General features: G+C 43.9%; 2 protein-coding genes across 2 annotated transcripts in view; both read right to left on the bottom strand.

Moving 5' to 3' along the window:
• The window catches only part of LOC109918465 (dynein axonemal heavy chain 8-like), an 876,900-nt gene extending 876,231 nt beyond the window's left edge, over positions 1–669 (bottom strand). Inside the window, exon 1 of the mRNA XM_048596621.1 lies at positions 417–669. Within this exon, the coding sequence (XP_048452578.1) occupies positions 417–669 (253 nt within the window). The remainder of the gene's footprint in view (positions 1–416) is intronic.
• LOC109930964 (dynein axonemal heavy chain 8-like) overlaps positions 1–16,859 on the bottom strand; it is a 2,199,840-nt gene that overhangs the window by 1,977,489 nt on the left and 205,492 nt on the right. The gene's annotated exons all lie outside the window — the stretch shown is intronic.

The following is a 16,859-nucleotide window of genomic DNA, read 5'->3' as shown; positions in this document are numbered from 1 at the left end:
GGTACTCTGAAGGACTGGATTAAAAGTCTTGATCAGTCTGTTCAGTTGATGGGTGCATTCGGATTGGCAGGCCTGTAGTATTCCTGGTAGCTCAGCTGTCGGTATACTTCCTTGCAGCAGTTCATTCTATTCTGTATGATGACCGCTCCTCCTTTGTCTGCTAATTTGATGACAATGCTGCGGTTGGTCTTGAGAGCACGGATGGCGTTGTGTTGTGCCTGGGTGACGTTTTGCACTACCTTGCGAGTGCGGCTGATTAATCTGGCATTCACACATTCTCTGTTAGCTTCAGCATACCTGTCAAGCCCTGGGCAACGGCCCTCCGGAAGGGTCCAATTCAACTCCTTCTTTGCCCACTCCCCCCATGGACCTTTCTGTCGACTGATCTGGTTTATTGGTCATCTCATTGGACTCACTGCTGACATCGCGGAAGAATTCTGAGAGTCTCATTCGTCTGATGAATTTCTCTGTGTCTGCCATGAGACCAATGGGGTCCATTTTAGTGGAGGGGCAGTAATTGAGTCCTTGGCTAAGAACTTCGATTTCGTCCAGTTGAAGGGTGTGGTCACATAAGTTAACGATGCACTTTCCCATGGTGGTACCAGAGGAGACTTGGTTTGTGCTGATGGTGATGCTAAGTTTCTCCAGCTTCTTGCTCTTGGTGTGCATTTAGGTGGTGTAGTTCCTTTGCCTCGTCTGTTTGGCAGTGTCTCGTAACTTTTTGCTATATCTTGAGTGCAAGCTCAGAATATGGGCCCTATTTCGATTTCAAGGTTACACGCTTGCTGTAGAGTTGGTGTACAAGATGACTGAGGAGTTTGCGACAGTTGCGACAGCATGAAGACACTATGACAACGGATGAATGGACACCACGCGACAATTGCCAGATATTGATGTTCCCTCCCAGTGGGGGAACACTTCAGCAGTTAAGGACATTTGGCCTCGGATCTTCAGGTAAACTTCCTCCAAAGCAGACTTCAGGATACACAACAACGCAGAGTCGCCCCGCAGAGGTTGATAGCCAAGTTCGGTACCCATGGGGACGGCCTCAACGGGGATCTTGGGTTCATGTCGCACTACAAGTGACCCCACCACACTGTACACTCTCTCTCATACACACACACACATTCTACTTTGTTCAAAAAGCACAGAATTTATATTCAGTCAATGTGCCATTTTATAAATTTCTACTTTAGAGGTAAAACCAGTCTGACTCCAAACCAAAACACAAACAGATTCTTCTCACGGCCTCACACCTAAAATGCATTGTCTGACCTAAAATGTCACCTCTTCTTTACATTGATAAAACCTTTAGTTCTCTCAGGACAGTGACTTTAAAGGAATTCAGGGATTTACATATACATATTAATCAATTAAAACCTTCTAACTGATTAAAGATTTAACAGCATCTTAGGTTAGTTTAATACATCCTCATCAATGTTGTGACCCTTTGATCTTTTACTTTTGAATTCTGCGTCTGATACTACCTCCCTCACTAACACCTGACGAAGGAGTGTGGCTCGGAAAGCTTGTGTTCTCAAATAAACCTGTTGGACTATAATCTGGTGTCATGTGATTTCTGACCTTGTCCAATCCTGTCCAACACCAGCACTTCCACATCCTGATGAATATGAGGTCAGTATATTGGAAGTACTAGTAGTAGGGTGTACTCAATCAATGACAATACAGTAGGAAGTTCAGAGGTTTAGAAGGATTTTGGGGTGCTTGTTCACAGATCCCTGAAGCACTGTACATGTTAATAGGGTAGTTAGGAAGGCATACATGAGAAAATACTAAGGCTTTAGCGTGTATTTTGTTCTTTGTTTTATGCGGAGAGGTTGAGACAGAGGTGAAGATCCAATGAAGTCAACAGCTTGTGAGGCCTTAGTTTTTTTTAAGTTGTTAAGTGGTTTAAAGTTGGAACAATAGAATCAGCATGAAGCAGTGAGGTCAAGCTCCCATAGAACCAGGACTTTAGTTTAACTTTCAGTAGTTGTTGGGGTCTTGAAGCTGTATTCCTCTCTCTCTTATAGCTAAAAGCTTGGGTTCTCTTTCTGCTGCTAGAATTGCATGTGAGACAATCTATTTTACTGAATTTGCCTTTGCCGAGGGTGTGTTTCTGGGATGTTGCTATATTTGAACAGTTGCCGTTTAGTCATTAAATAATCTTTTATTCTGTTAAGTTTTCTAATAGAAGCAAGTTATTCCAATTCTTCTTCTTTTGCCTGTATTATAATTGTATTGTAAGAATAAAGTGTGTTTTGCTTCAAGCCTGGTAGTTTAACCAACCAAATTATATCTGGAACAGGGAAGCCTTACATTTGCCTTTAAAAATAAAGAAAAGTTGGTGTCTAGGCTATCATTTTAATATACTTTGAAAGGTTTGGTCTAGTCCATTGAAACTGGGGGCTCTTGTTGGGACAAAATCTCTAATTCCAGGTTGGATATAGGATTATTGGACTCAAAGACAATGAGTGATGAGTGTTGATGTTCTCTTTTCAGGTGTTGCATTCAGTTGGTTTCAATAGTGTGCGTCTTGTGTAATAATGGATCTTTCAGTCACTAAGAGGTCCCTGGGGTGGAAGAATTCACTTTGAGACTTTTACAGAAAGTGAGCACAGCAAAGCTTTTGGAATTGGCAGACAAGCTGGGGATGGGATTTCCCTTGTCTGTGCAGAAAAGAGAGGTAATTGCAGCAATAGCTCGACATTTATGATTGCTAGAAATGCCATCAGAATCAGTGGAAATTGCTAAAATTCAATTGCAAATGAAGCAGGTTGAATCAGAGGCAAAAAGAAATTAAATGGTTTGAATTACAATTGAAAGCAGAAGAACAGCAGAAACAGACAATAGCTCTAACAGAGGAAAAAGAAAAGGACAGCCCTAGCAGAAGAAAGAGAGAAATAGAGAGTTTTTGAACTTCAGAGGTTAGAACTGAAAACTTAAAGTTGACTTAAAATGACAGAGGTAGAGATGAAAGGTAGGAGTAGTGATGAGGATAGTGATGGAGAGCAATCCCATTGGAGCCAAAGGCCTCATTGGGATCTGTTTGAATATCTCCAAATATTGCCTAAGTTCAATGAGAAGGATACAGAAGCATATTTCATTTCATTTGAGAAAATGGCTAAACAAATGAAATGGCAGATAACCATGTGGGCAAATAAAATTGGTACGTAAAGCTAGTGAGGTATTTGCATCACTCTCAGAGGAGGTATCTGGGGAGTATAATGAGGTGAAAAAGCCCTCTTAAGTGCATATGAAGCCTACAGACATTTTAGGAATCTATGGAGGGAACCAAGTCAAATGTACATTGAGTTTGAAAGGATCAAACAAAGTAATCTTGATAGGTGAATAAGGGCATTGAAAATAGACCAAACATATGTCACTCTCAGAGACATGATTGTTTTGAAGGAGTTCAAAAATTCACTCCCTGAAATAGTAAGGAGTCATGTGGAAAAGCAGCGAGTTAAGACTGCAAGAGTAGCAGCAGAAATGGCAGATGATTATGAGTTGGTTCATAAAACAAAGTTTGGCTGCCGACATTAATTTCAATCTGTGAGGTATAGAAATTGGGATAAAGAGAAATCCTCAGATGCTAAGAGAAAAGGAGATCTCATTGAAGATAGCAAACATAATTTACCACAGGGTAAAAAGAAAAACCCATAAAGCGGAAAGAGAAATAAAAAAGCTCAGGTGTTTTCATTGTAATCAAGTAGGCCACATGAAGTCGCAGTATTGGTAGTTTAGAAAAAGCAGATGAATGTGGGAAAACAGGATAACCCAGTCAGTTTTGTTAAAATGGTAAAAAACAGCACAGTGGAATCTAAAAAGCTGCAAAAGAACATACAAACTGATCAGGCGTTGGCTAAGAAGATCTCTTTGAAGAATTTACTTGCATGGGTATTGTTTACTCATGTATGCTAGGAGGAGCAGGTAAAAAAATTAAGATTTTAAGACATGTGGGAGCAAGTCAATCTTTGATGGTGAGAGATGAGGAAATATGTACTTCAGAAGGAGGTAATGTGTGGAATTCATGGTGAGAAGAGCAGTGTTCCATTACATAACTTGAGGTTGGAGGGTCCAGTGAAAAGTGGTGAAAAATTCTCTGTTCTGGAGATAGTTTGACATTGCTCATGGATCAAGGGCGGGAGTGATGCCTATTGTGGTTGAAAAGCCAGTGGAAAATCAGACAACTGACGTGTTACAGGAAGTATATGCTGTGATTCTTCCTGACTATATGATAACAAAGCCACAGGTTGAAACAGGAGTCAAAATCAAAGAATAAAGATAAGGAAGATGAAGTTCAATTATTGGAAACCGTATTTGATCAAATGGTTGACGAAAGTACAAGAACAGGTGGGGGATAAAGTTGATATACTTAGTTCACAGAAGGTAGCTGAATTACAACAGAAAGAAGAAAAACTAAAGTAGTTGCATCAAAAGCATACACAAACAAAGAATGTGAGTGCGTCCCAGAATTTTACTATCTTAGAAATTACGTCTTGATAAGAAAATGGAGACCGTCACATATCCAAGTAGATGAGAAATGGGGAGAAGTTCATTAAGTTGTGTTACCAGTGGGTTATAGAAAGGAAATGTTGCGGGTAGCACATGAATTACCATTAGGAGGTCAGTTGGAAATCAGGAAGACTGAAGCCAAAATAGAAAACAACTTTTATTGGCCTGGATGGGGTTGACTTTTGCCAGTTATGTCATACATGTCAGGTAAGGTGAAAACCTCAGGCAGTGATAAAATCATCACCTTTAATACATCTCTCGGCATTTGAGGAACCTTTTACAAGAGTCTTAATTGATTGCGTAGGACACCTACCTGAAACAAATAATTGGAATCAGTATTTGTTGACCAGAACAGATGTGTCTACTAGATTTTCAGAGGTCATTCCATCACACAGTATCAGAGCTAAAAGGATTGCAGAAGAGTTACTCAATTTTTTTTTACTGTGGGTCTACCCACAGAAATACAATCTGATCATGGTTCAAATTTTACATCCAGTTTATTCAGAAAGTTATGGACATCCTGGAAATAAAACAATCAAATCCACTGTCTACCATCCAGAATCGCAGGGAGCATTAGAATGGTGGCATCAAACTTTAACGACCACGTTGAGGGCTTACAGTCAGGACTATCCAGATAATTGAGATAAAGGAATTCCATTTGTACCTTTTGTAATTAGGGATGCATCTAATAAATCAACCAAATTCAGTCTATTTCAATTAGTTTTTGGACGAGGGGAGAGGACCACTGAAATTAATTAATTAATTAATTAGTGAGTAACAGTTCAGGGCCACGCATTTGGAATATTGTCAAATTGTAGAGACAGACTAAATAGATTGGGTGAGTTGGCTAGACAGCAATTAAAAGTAGCACAGCATGTAATGAAACAGGAAGCAGACAAAAAAATCAAAAATTCATAATTTTGATAGTGGAGATAAAGCATTAGTGCTACTTCCAGTGGTGGTTGAACCTTTAAAAACAACATTTAGTGGACCTTAACAAATTGAAAGGAAATTGAGTGAGGTGAATTATTTAATAAGAACACCAGATAGAAAGAAACCTCATAGACTGGGTCATGTGAATATGCTCAAAAGATATTTTGATTGAGAAGGAAAGCAAAAGGCGACTACATTACTGGTTACAACAGAGTGAAGAACCAAGTTCTTATGATTCTGAATTTGACATTCCTCAAATTAAATTGGGCAATGAGAAAGCTCTCAAAAATTGGGATAAATTTTTGAGATACCTTCCAGAGGCAAATCGAAATGACCTGAAATAGTTATTACAATCACATGGGGAGATATGTGGGAATAAGCATGGAATCTAATTATACATGATGTAGATTCTGGAAATGCTGTTCCAATTAAGCAACATCCTTGTAGAAACAATGCTCCAAAGTGGATGCAGGTTCAAAAAGGGATTGAAAGCATGCTTAAAGACAGTATAATTGAAGTGAGTTGCAGCAAATGGAGCTCACCCATAGTAACAGTGCCAAAACCAGCTGGTACCCAAAACTTACACGTGGACGCTCTCAAAATATATTAAAAAAGTAGCCTATACCCGTAACCCTTTCTTATTTTAAAGGTAAATGTCAGTGGCTGTGTTCCAGATGCAATTCAATAGGTCAAACTACTCGACATTGAGCAAAACACGATTTATTCAAACACCATAGTTAAAATGCATGAAAAGAAAGAGGAGCTCAGAATAACTTAACTGTGGAAAACTTAACAGAATAATAGATTATTTTACTACTGTTCCAATACAGCAAGACACTCTCTGAGTTCAACTAAAGACAAGCGTTAAGCAGAAGTCAGCGACGATGCTGATGAAGGTTGGGGCGAAGATTTGCATCGGCGCAGTCACCATCAGCAGCAGAATGAGAACCTCAGCAAGACATCCTCCGAGTTTGAGTGAAGACAAGTGTTCAGCAGAGAGCTGTGACAACGCTGATTGGTAGTTGGGGCAAAGATTTGCATTGCTGCAGTCACCACTACCAAACAGGGGTTTGTGGAGGAAGTGTTGTCAAGGGCCAGTTAGACCCCAAACACTACTTCAGTGTTTCCCTCCCTCCCTCTTCCTCTGACTGACAAAAAAAGTCACTGTGAAGACCACAAGTAGCAGCACCAGTAGAGTGAGTATAAACCTATCTGAGCTCGGGGCACATTGTAGCTGCAAGGAAAAAGCTGGAGTGATGTCATAGGGAGGCTGGGACCTGATTTGCTAGTAGATATTCTGTGCGAAACTTGAAACACAGCTAAGAAGTATCAATAAATTTAATTAACTCTAAATGAATTAACTAAGTAGAAATGGCTGGGAAGTGATGTGTTGTAGCTGTATGATGTGGGAGGTGGCTGATCCCATTGTGAACGGCTGTGACCACATCTTTTTTTTCTTTATTCATTCACAGGATGGGGGCATCACTGGCTAGGCAGCATTTATTGCCTAGCCCTAATTGCCCAGAGTGCAGTTAAGAGTCAACCACATTGCTGTGGGTCTGGAGTCACATTAGGCCAGACCAGGCAAGGAAGGCAGTTTCCTTCCCTAAAGGACATTAGTGAACCAGATGGATTTTTCTGACAATTGACAATGGATTCGTGGTCATCATTAGACTCTTAATTCCAGATATTTATTGAATTCAAATTCCACCATCTGCCATGGCAGGATTCTGGGTCTCTGGATTAACAGTCCAGCAGTAATACCACTAGGCCATCGCCACCCTAATCTGCAGCAAGTGTTGGTGGCTCAAGGAACTTCAGCTCAGAGTTGATGAGCTGGAATCTGAGCTTCAAACACTGGCACGTCCGGGAGGGGGAGAAGTGCCTGGTCACTGTGTTTCAGGAAGCAGTCCCACTTGCCAGATTAAGTAATTTAAATTTGGCCAGTGGCCAGGGACAGCAGGGGGTGACTGCAAGTGAAGCAGATAGAGGGATCCTGCATTCAGGAACAGAGGAGCCTCAGCTCTTGATCTTGTCCAACAGGTACAAGGTACTTGCTCCGTGTGTGGATGAGGAAAAGGGCTGCAGGGAGGATGAGCCAACTGACCACTGCACTGTGGCATGGGAGGCCATTCAAGATGGGGGAGGCAAAAAAAACAAGTGGTAGTTGTTGGGTATTCTATAATCAGGGGAATAGATAGTATCCTTTGTAAGCAGGATCAAGAGTCCCACACGGTGTGTTGCCTGCCCGGTGCCAGGATAAGGGATATCTCTACTGGCTTGAAAGGATATTGATGATGGGAGGATCCTGTTGTTGTGGTCCACATTGGAACAACCAACATAGGCAAGACTAGGAAACAGGACCTGTTTGGGGATTATCAGGAGCTAGGAACGAAATTAAAGAGCATATCCTCAACTGTTATAGTCTCTGGATTACTGCCCGAGCCATGTGCAAATCAGCATAGGGACACGAGAGTAAGGGGAGTAAACACGTGGCTAAAAAACTGGTGCAGGAAACAGGGGTTCCTTTTCATGGGGTACTGGCATCTGTATTGGAACAGGAGGGATCTATACTGTTGGGACGGTCTCCATCTGAACCAAGCTGGGACCAATGTTCCAGCAAGAAGGGTAAATAGGCTGGTCAACAGGACTTTAAACTAGAAAGTGGGGAGGGGGGGAATGGAAGGGTAAAACTTCCCCCAGTGGGGAACAAAGCAGCAGGCTAACATCTGCAGGGGTAGATTCCACTGTGTGGAAAAATATGAAACAACTGACAGGAAAGGAGAACTCAGGAGAGGTTATTAAAGTCTCCAGCACAGTCACAAATAGGACAGAGTGTTTGGAAAGGGTTAGGAATCAAACTTCAAGCACGCTGGATAAACAAGTGACAATGAGAACAGGGATAGTTAATATAGGACTGAAGGTGTTATATCTGAATGCACGCAGTATAAGAAGAAAGGTAAATGAGCTTGTGGCACAGATCGAAAGTGGCAGAAATGACGTGTTGGGTATCACGGAGACATGGCTGCAAGGGGATCAGGATTGGGAGCTGAATATCCAAGGATATACATCTTATGGAAAAGATAGGAAGGTGGGCAGAAGGGATGGGGTTGCCTTATTAGTAAGAAATGAAATTAAATCAATTGTAAGAAACGAAGTAGGGTCAGTAGGGCAAACGTAAAAATACCATAGTTGGAATTATGTAGAGGCTTCCAAACAGTAGTCAGGAGCTGGGGCACAAGATACACCAGGAGATAGAAAAGGTGTGTAAGAAAGGCAAAGTTACAATGATCATAGGGGATTTCTATATGAAGGTGGACTGGGAAAATCAGGTTGGTAGCGGATTGCAAGAAAAGGAATTTGTGGAATGGCTTTTTGAAGTAGCTTGTGGTGGGCCCCACTAGGGAACAGGCAATACTGCATTTAGTGTTGTGCGATGAGGCAGACTTGATAAGGGAACTTAAGGTGAAGGAACCCTTAGGAGGCAGTGATCATAATATGATTGACTTTACTCTGCAATTTGAGAGGCAGAAGACAGAATCAGAGGTAATAGTATTACAGCTGAATAAAGGCAACTACAGAGACATGAGGAAGGAGTTGGGCAGAATTGACTGGGAGAGGAGCCTAGCAGGAAAGACATCAGAACAGCAATGGCAGGAGTTTCTAGGAGTAATTCAGGAGACACAGCAAAAATTGATCCCGAGGAAAAAAAAGCATGGTACAGGAATGATGAGGCAACCATGCTGACTAGGGAGGTCAGGGATAGCATAAAAGCAAAAGAGAAAGCATATAGTGTGGCAAAGGGCAGTGGGAAACCAGAAGATTGAGAAGCCTACAAAGACTAACAGAGGGCAACAAAAAAGGAAATAAGGAGGGACAAGATTAAACATGAGGGTAAGCTAGCCAGTAATATAAAGGAGGACTGTAAGAGTTTCTTTTGATACATAAAGGGCAAAAGAGAGGATAAAGTGGACATTAGACCACTGGAAAATTACGCTGGAGAAATAGTAGTGGGGAACAAGGAAACAGCTGAGGAACTGAATAATTACTTTGCATCAGTCTTCACATTTGAAGACACAAGTAATATCCCAAAAATTCAAGAGAGTCAGGGGGCAGAGCTGAGAATGGTAACCATCACCAAGGAGAAGGTGCTAGAAAAACTGAATGGCCTGAAGGTGGATAAGTTACCAGGGTCAGATGGACTACACCCCGGAGTTCTTAAGGAGATAGCTGAAGAGATAGTAGAAGCATTAGTGGTGATCTTTCAGGAATCGCTAAAGTCAGGCAAGGTCCCAGAGGACTAGAAAATCGATAACATGACACCCCTGTTTAAAAAGGGAGTAAGGCAAAAGACTGAGAATCACAGGCCAATTAGCCTAACCTAGGTCATGGGTTAGATTTTAGAATCCATTGAGATTTCTGAATGCTTGGAAGTGCATGGTAAAATAGGGCAAAGTCAGCATAGCTTTATCAAGAGGAGGTCATACCTGACAAATCTGTTAGAATTATTTGAGGAAGTAACAAGCAGGTTAGATCAAGGAAAACCAATGGATGTTATCTACCTGGACTTCAAGAAGGCCTTTGACAAGATGCCACACAGGAGGCTGCTGAGTAAGCTAAGGGCCCCCATGGTGTTAGAGACAAGGTGCTAGCATGGCTAGAAGGTTGGCAGAGAGTGAGGTTAAAAGGGTCTTTCTCAGGATGGCAGTCAGTGACAAGTGGTGTTCCACAAGGGTCAATGTTCAGACTACAACCTTTCACTTCATACATTAATGATCTAGATGAAGGGGCTGAGGGTATTCCAGCTAAGTTTGCAGACAATACAAAGATAGATAGGGGGACAGGTAGTATTGAGGATGTGGGGAGGCTGCAGAAGGATTTGGACAGGTTAGGAGTGTGAGCAAAGAAGTGGCAGATGGAGTACAACATGGGAAAGTGTGAGGTCATGCACTTTGGTAAGAAGAATAAAAGCATGGACTATTTTCTAAATGGGGAGAAAATTCAGAAGTCTGAAGTGCAAAGAGACTTAAGGGTTCTAGTCCAGTATTCTCTCAAGGTAAGCTTGCAGGTTGAGTCAGTAGTTAGGAAGGCAAATGCAACTTTGGCATTTATTTTGAGATGACTTGAATATAAAGGCACGGATGTACTTCTGTGGCTCTGGTCTGGCCAAATTTGGAGTATTATGTGCAGTTTTGGGCCCCATATCTCAGGAAAGATGTACTGGCTCTAGAGCAGGTTCAGAGGAGGTTCACAAGAATGGTTCCAGGAATGAAAAGGTTAACATATGAGGAATCTTTGAGGACTCTGGGTCTATATTTGATGGAGTTGAGAAGGATGAGGGGGGATCTAATTGACACTTACAGAATACTGAATGGCCTGGACAGAACGGATGTTGGAAAGATGTTTCCATTGGTAGGAGAGACTAGGACCTGAGGGACCTGCCTTAGAGTAAAGGGAAGACATTTTAGAACGGAGCTGAAGAGAAACTTCTTCAGCCAGAGAGTGGTGAATCTATGGAATTCACTGCCACAGAAATCTGTGGAGGCCAGGTCATTGAGTATATTTAAGACAGAGATAGACAGATTCTTGATTGTCAAGGGGATCAAGGGTTACAGGGAGAAAGTGGGAGAACAGGATTGAGAAACCTATCAGCCATGATTGAATGGTAGAGCTGACTTGATGGGCTGAATGGCCTAATTTCTGCTCCTATGTCCTATGTCTAATATAGTAACGTCCTATAAACTTTGGCAAGAGGCAAATTCAGAAATTACTGAATCATATGCATTTCTCCATTCCAGGAGGAAAGAACATCAAAAGACAATTCTGAAACAGAGAATATACTGGACTTACTGAGAGGATACTGGCAGATACCTTCATCCGAAAGAGTGAAGGAAATTTCGGCTTTCTTGGCACCGAGTGGACCATACCATTTTAAAGTCATGCTATTTGGTATGAAGAATGCACCAGCCACATTTCAAAGACTAACCAATAAAGTCATTTCAGATTACACAGTTGTGTAAAAACCAAAAGAACTACGGATGCTGTAAATCAGGAACAAAACCAGAAGGTGCTAGTACAGCTCAGCAGGTCTGGCAGCACCTGTGAAGAAAAATCAGAGTTAACATTTCAGGTCCAGTGAGCCTTCCTCAGAACTGATGATAGCTAGGAAAATGTCAGTTTATATGCGGAAGGTAGGGCGGGGGGAGGGGCTGAGGAGAAAACGATAGGTTGGGATACAGCCAAAAGAGAGAGAAGCACAGTTGGATCCAGGAGTTGATAATGATTTGGCTAGGAGGGTGAATTGCTGTTAATGGAGACTGTTAGTGGCTAGCAACCGATAGTGTGTAATGGCAGGCTAATGGCCTACCTTTCCACACAATCTATTATTAGTTGCTCCACTGACTGACCTGTTGAAGAAGTGAAGAAAATTTCAGTGGACGAAGGAGTGTTAGAAGGCGTTTGACAACATTTCAACGTTTAAGTTGCCAGTAATGTGTCTGAGATAACTGTATAATCGCTTTAAGTTTTTGGAAAAATTTAAGGATAAAAATTCCAGACTATTTAGAACATAGAACAGTACAGCACAGTACAGGCTCTTCGGCCCACGATGTTGTGCCAACCTATTATGTGACTAAGACCAATCTATCCTGCATACCCTACATTATACTATCATCCATGTGCCTATCCAAGAGTCGCTTAAAAGTCTTTAAAGTATCTGACGATACATTTAGATGCAGCTTATTTTTGCAGACGTTCAATTTGAAAATTATACACGTGGCAGGACGAGAGAACATAAATTGCTACAGAGACAGTAGGAACTGCCAATGCTGGAGAATCTGAGATAACAACGTGTAGAGCTGGATGAACACAGCGGGCCAAGCAACATCAGAGGAGCAGGAAAGCTGACGTTTTGGGTCTAGACCCTTCTTCAGAAATGGGGGAGGGGAAGGGGATTCTGAAGTAAACAGGGAGGAAGGGGAAGGCGGACAGAAGATGGATAAAGGAGAAGATAGGTGGAGAGGAGACAGACAGGTCAAGGAGGCAGGGTTGGAGAAAGTAAAGGTGAGTGTAGGTGGCGAATTAAGGAGGGGATAGGTCGGTCCAGGGAGGACGGACAGGTCAAGGAGGCGGGATGAGGCTAGTAGGTAGGAGATGGGAGTGGGGCTTGAGGTGGGAGGAGAGGATAGGTGGGAGGATAGGTTAGGGAGGCCGGTACGAGCTGGGCTGGTTTTGGGATGAGGGCGGGGGAGGGGAGATATTGAAGCTTGTGAAGTTCACATTGATACCATTGGGCTGCAGGGTTCCCAATCGAAATATGAGATGCTGTTCCTGCAACCTTCAGGTGGCATCATTGTGGCACTGCAGGAGGCCCAGGATGGACATGTCGTCCAAGGAGTGGGAGGGGAGTTGAAATGGTTCGCAACTGTGAGGTGCAGTTGTTTGTTGTGAACCGAGCGTAGGTGTTCCACAAAGCGGTCCCCCAGCCTCTGCTTGGCTTCCCCGATGTAGAGGAGGCCACAACGGGAACAGCGGATATAGTATACCACATTAGCAGATGTGCAGGTGAACATCTGTCTGATGTGGAAGGTCTTCTTAGGGCGTGGGATGGGGGTGAGGGGGGAGGTGGAGGGGCAGGTGTAGCACTTCCTGCGGTTGCAGGGAAAAGTACCAGGGCTGGTGGGGCTAGTGGGGAGTGTGGAGCGGACAAGGGAGTCACGGAGAGAGTTGTCCCTCCGGAAAGCAGATAAGGGTGGGGAGGGAAAAATGTCTTTGGTGGTGGGGTCGGATTGCAGATGGCGGAAGTGTCGGAGGATGACGTGTTGGATCCGGAGGTTGGTGGAGTGGTACGTGAGCACGAGGGGGATTCTGTTTTGGTTGTTATTGCAGAGAGGGTGTGTGAGGGATGAGTTGCAGGAAATGCGACAGACACGGTCGAGGGCGTTTTCAACCACTGTGGAAGGGAAGTTGCAGTTCTTGAAAAACGAGGACATCTGGGATGTCCGGGAGTGGAATGCCTCATCTCGGGGAGCAGATGCGGCAGAGGCGAAGGAATTGGGAATAGGAAGGTGGGTGAGAGGAGGTGTACTCAAGGTAGCTGTGGGAGTCGATAGGCTTGGAATGGATATCGGTTTCCAGGTGGTTGCCAGAGATGGAAATAGAAAGGTCCAGGAAGGAGCGAGAGGTATCGAAGAAAGTCCAGGTGAACTTAAGGTTGGGATGGAAGATGTTAGTGAAGTGGATGAACTGTTCGAGCTCCTCATGGGAGCACGAGGCGGCGCCAATACAGTCATTGATGTAACGGAGGAAGATGTGGGGATAGGGCCAGTGTAGCTTTGGAAGAGGGATTGTTCCACATATCCTACAAAGAAGCAGGCATAGCTTGGGCCCATGTGGGTACTCATGGCCACCCTCTTTGTCTATAGGAAGTGGGAGGAATTGAAGGAGAAGTTGTTAAGGGTGAGGGTCTAGACCCGGAATGTCAGCCTTCCTGCTCCTCTGATGCTGCTTGGCCTGCTGTGTTCATCCAGCTCTACACCTTGTTATCTCAGATTCTCCAGCATTGGCAGTTCCTACTATCTCTGTATTCCCTGCAACCGCAGGAAGTGCCACACCTGACCCTACACCTCCCCCCTCACTCCCATCCCAGGCCCTAAGAAGACATTCCACATCAGACAGATGTTCACCTGCACAGCTGCTAATGTGGTATGCTGTATCCACTGTTCCCGTTGTGGCCTCCTCTACATCGGGGAAACCAAGCGGAGGCTTGGGGACCGCATTGTGGAACACCTATGCTCGGCTCGCAACAAACAACTGCACCTCCCAGTCGCGAACCATTTCAAGTCCCCCTCCCACTCCTTGGACAACATGTCCATCCTGGGCCTCCTACAGTGCTACAATGATGCCACCCGAAGGTTGCAGGAACAGCATCGCATATTTCGCTTGGGAACCCTGCAGCCCAATGGTATCAAGAACAAGAACAAAGGAAATTACAGCACAGGAACAGGCCCTTCGGCCCTCCAAGCCTGCACCGATCCAGATCCTCTATCTAAACCTGTCGCCTATTTTCCGAGGATCTGTATCCCTCTGCTCCCTGCCCATTCATGTAGCTGTCTAGATACATCTTAAATGATGCTATCGTGCCCGCTTCTACCACCTCCCGCTGGCAACGTGTCCCAGGCACCCACCACCCTCTGCGTAAAGAACTTTCCACGCACCTTGAAATCGTGACTCCTAGTAATTGAGTCCCCCACTCTGGGAAAAAGCTTCTTGCTATCCACCCTGTCTGTACCTCTCATGATTTTGTAGACCTCAATCAGGTCCCCCCTCAACCTCCATCTTTCTAATGTAAATAATCCTAATCTACTCAACCTCTTTTCATAGCTAGCGCCCTCCGTACCAGGCAACATCCTGATGAACCTCCTCTGCACCCTCTCCAAAGCATCCACATCCTTTTGGTAATGTGGCGACCAGAACTGTACGCAGTATTCCAAATGTGGTCGAACCAAAGTCCTATACAACTGCAACATGACCTGCCAACTCTTGTACTCGATACCCCGTCCAATGAATGAAAGTATGCCTTCTTGACCACTCTATCCACCTGCGTTGCTACCTTCAAGGTACAATGGACCTGAACACCCAGATCTCTCTGTGCATCAATTTTCCCCAGGGCTTTTCCATTTACCACATAGTTCGCTCTTGAATTGGATCTTCCAAAATGCATCACCTCGCATTTGCCTGGATTGAACTCCATCTGACATTTCTCCGCCCAACTCTCCAATCTATCTATATTCTGCTGCATTCTCCGACAGTCCCCTTCACTATCTGCTACTCCACCAATCTTAGTGTCATCTGCAAACTTGCTAATCAGACCATCTATACCTTCCTCCAGATCATTTATGTATATCACAAACAACAGTGGTCCCAACACAGATCCATGTGGAACACCACTGGTCACAGTTCTCCATTTTGAGAAATTCCCTTCCACTACAACTCTCTGTCTCCTGTTGCCCAGCCAGTTCTCTATCCATCTAGCTAGTACACCCTGGACGCCATGTGACTTCACTTTCTCCATCAGCCTACCATGGGGAACCTTATCAGACGCCTTACTGAAGTCCATGTATATGACATCTACAGCCCTTCCCTCATCTGTCAACTTTGTCACTTCCTCAAAGAATTCTATCAAGTTGGTAAGACATGACCTTCCCTGCACAAAACCACGCTGTCTATCACTAATAAGCCCATTTTCTTTCAAATGTAAATAGATCTTATCCCTCAGTATCTTCTTCAGCAGCTTCCCCACCACTGATGTCAGGCTTACCGGTCTATAATTTCCTGGATTATCCATGCTACCCTTCTTAAACAAGGGAACAACATTAGCAATTCTCCAGTCCTGCGGGAGCTCAAGGATGCTGCAAAGATATCTGTTAAGGCCCCAGCTATTTCCTCTCTTGCTTCCCTCAGTAACCTGGGATAGATCTTATCCGGACCTGGGGACTTGTCCACCCTAATGCCTTTTAGAATACCCAACATTCCCCCCCTCCTTGTGCTGACTTGACCTCAAGTAATCAAACTCTATCCCCAACCTCAACATCCGTCATGTCCCTCTCCTCAGTGAATACCGTATCAATGTGGACTTCACAAGCTTCAAAATCTCCCTTCCCCTGACCGCATCCCAAAACCAGCCCAGCTCGTCCCCACCTCCCTAACCTGTCCTTCCTCCCACCTATCCACTCCTCCCACCTCAAGCCCTACCCCCATCCCCTACCTACTAGCCTCATCCCGCCTCCTTGACCTGGCTGTCCTCCCTGGTCTGACCTATCCCCTCCCTAACTCCCCACCTACACTCACCTTTTCTGGCTCTAACCCCGCCTCTTTGACCTGTCTGTCTCCTCTCCACCTATCTTCTCCTTTATCCATCTTCTATCAGCCTCCTCCTTTCTCCTTACTTATTTCAGAATCCCCTTCCCCTCCCCCATTTCTGAAGAAGGGTCTAGACCAGAAACGTCAGCTTTCCCGCTCCTCTGATGCTGTTTGGCCTGCTGTGTTCATCCAGCTCTACACCTTGTTATCTTTGAACATAAATTGCATCATGTTGTCATGACTGTTATGTAGAAAGACGAAGGTGGTGTGAAGAAAAGAGTTAAAATGGACTGTCGTATTGAATGTTTGCACGCTTAGAGTCAATAAAATGTATATGTATTGAAGGGTATTAATAGCGTATGGCTAAAGGTTTTTAAAAATGAAGCTATCTTTGTATATTGATGGCTCTTCTTTTCAAGTGGGAAGTGTGACGATTTTATGACATTGAGAGGTGTATTTTGTCCTTTTTTTATGAAGACGGGTTGAAACAGAGGTGGTGAGCAGTCTGTTCTTAGTCAATAAAGTCAATGGCTTGTAAGGCCTTGGTA

The sequence above is a fragment of the Rhincodon typus genome, chromosome 5, assembly GCF_021869965.1.
Source record: "Rhincodon typus isolate 14 chromosome 5, sRhiTyp1.1, whole genome shotgun sequence".
NCBI lineage: Eukaryota > Metazoa > Chordata > Chondrichthyes > Orectolobiformes > Rhincodontidae > Rhincodon > Rhincodon typus.
The sequence above is the reverse complement of the archived record's forward strand: the minus strand, read 5'-3'. Positions and strand labels throughout refer to the sequence as shown.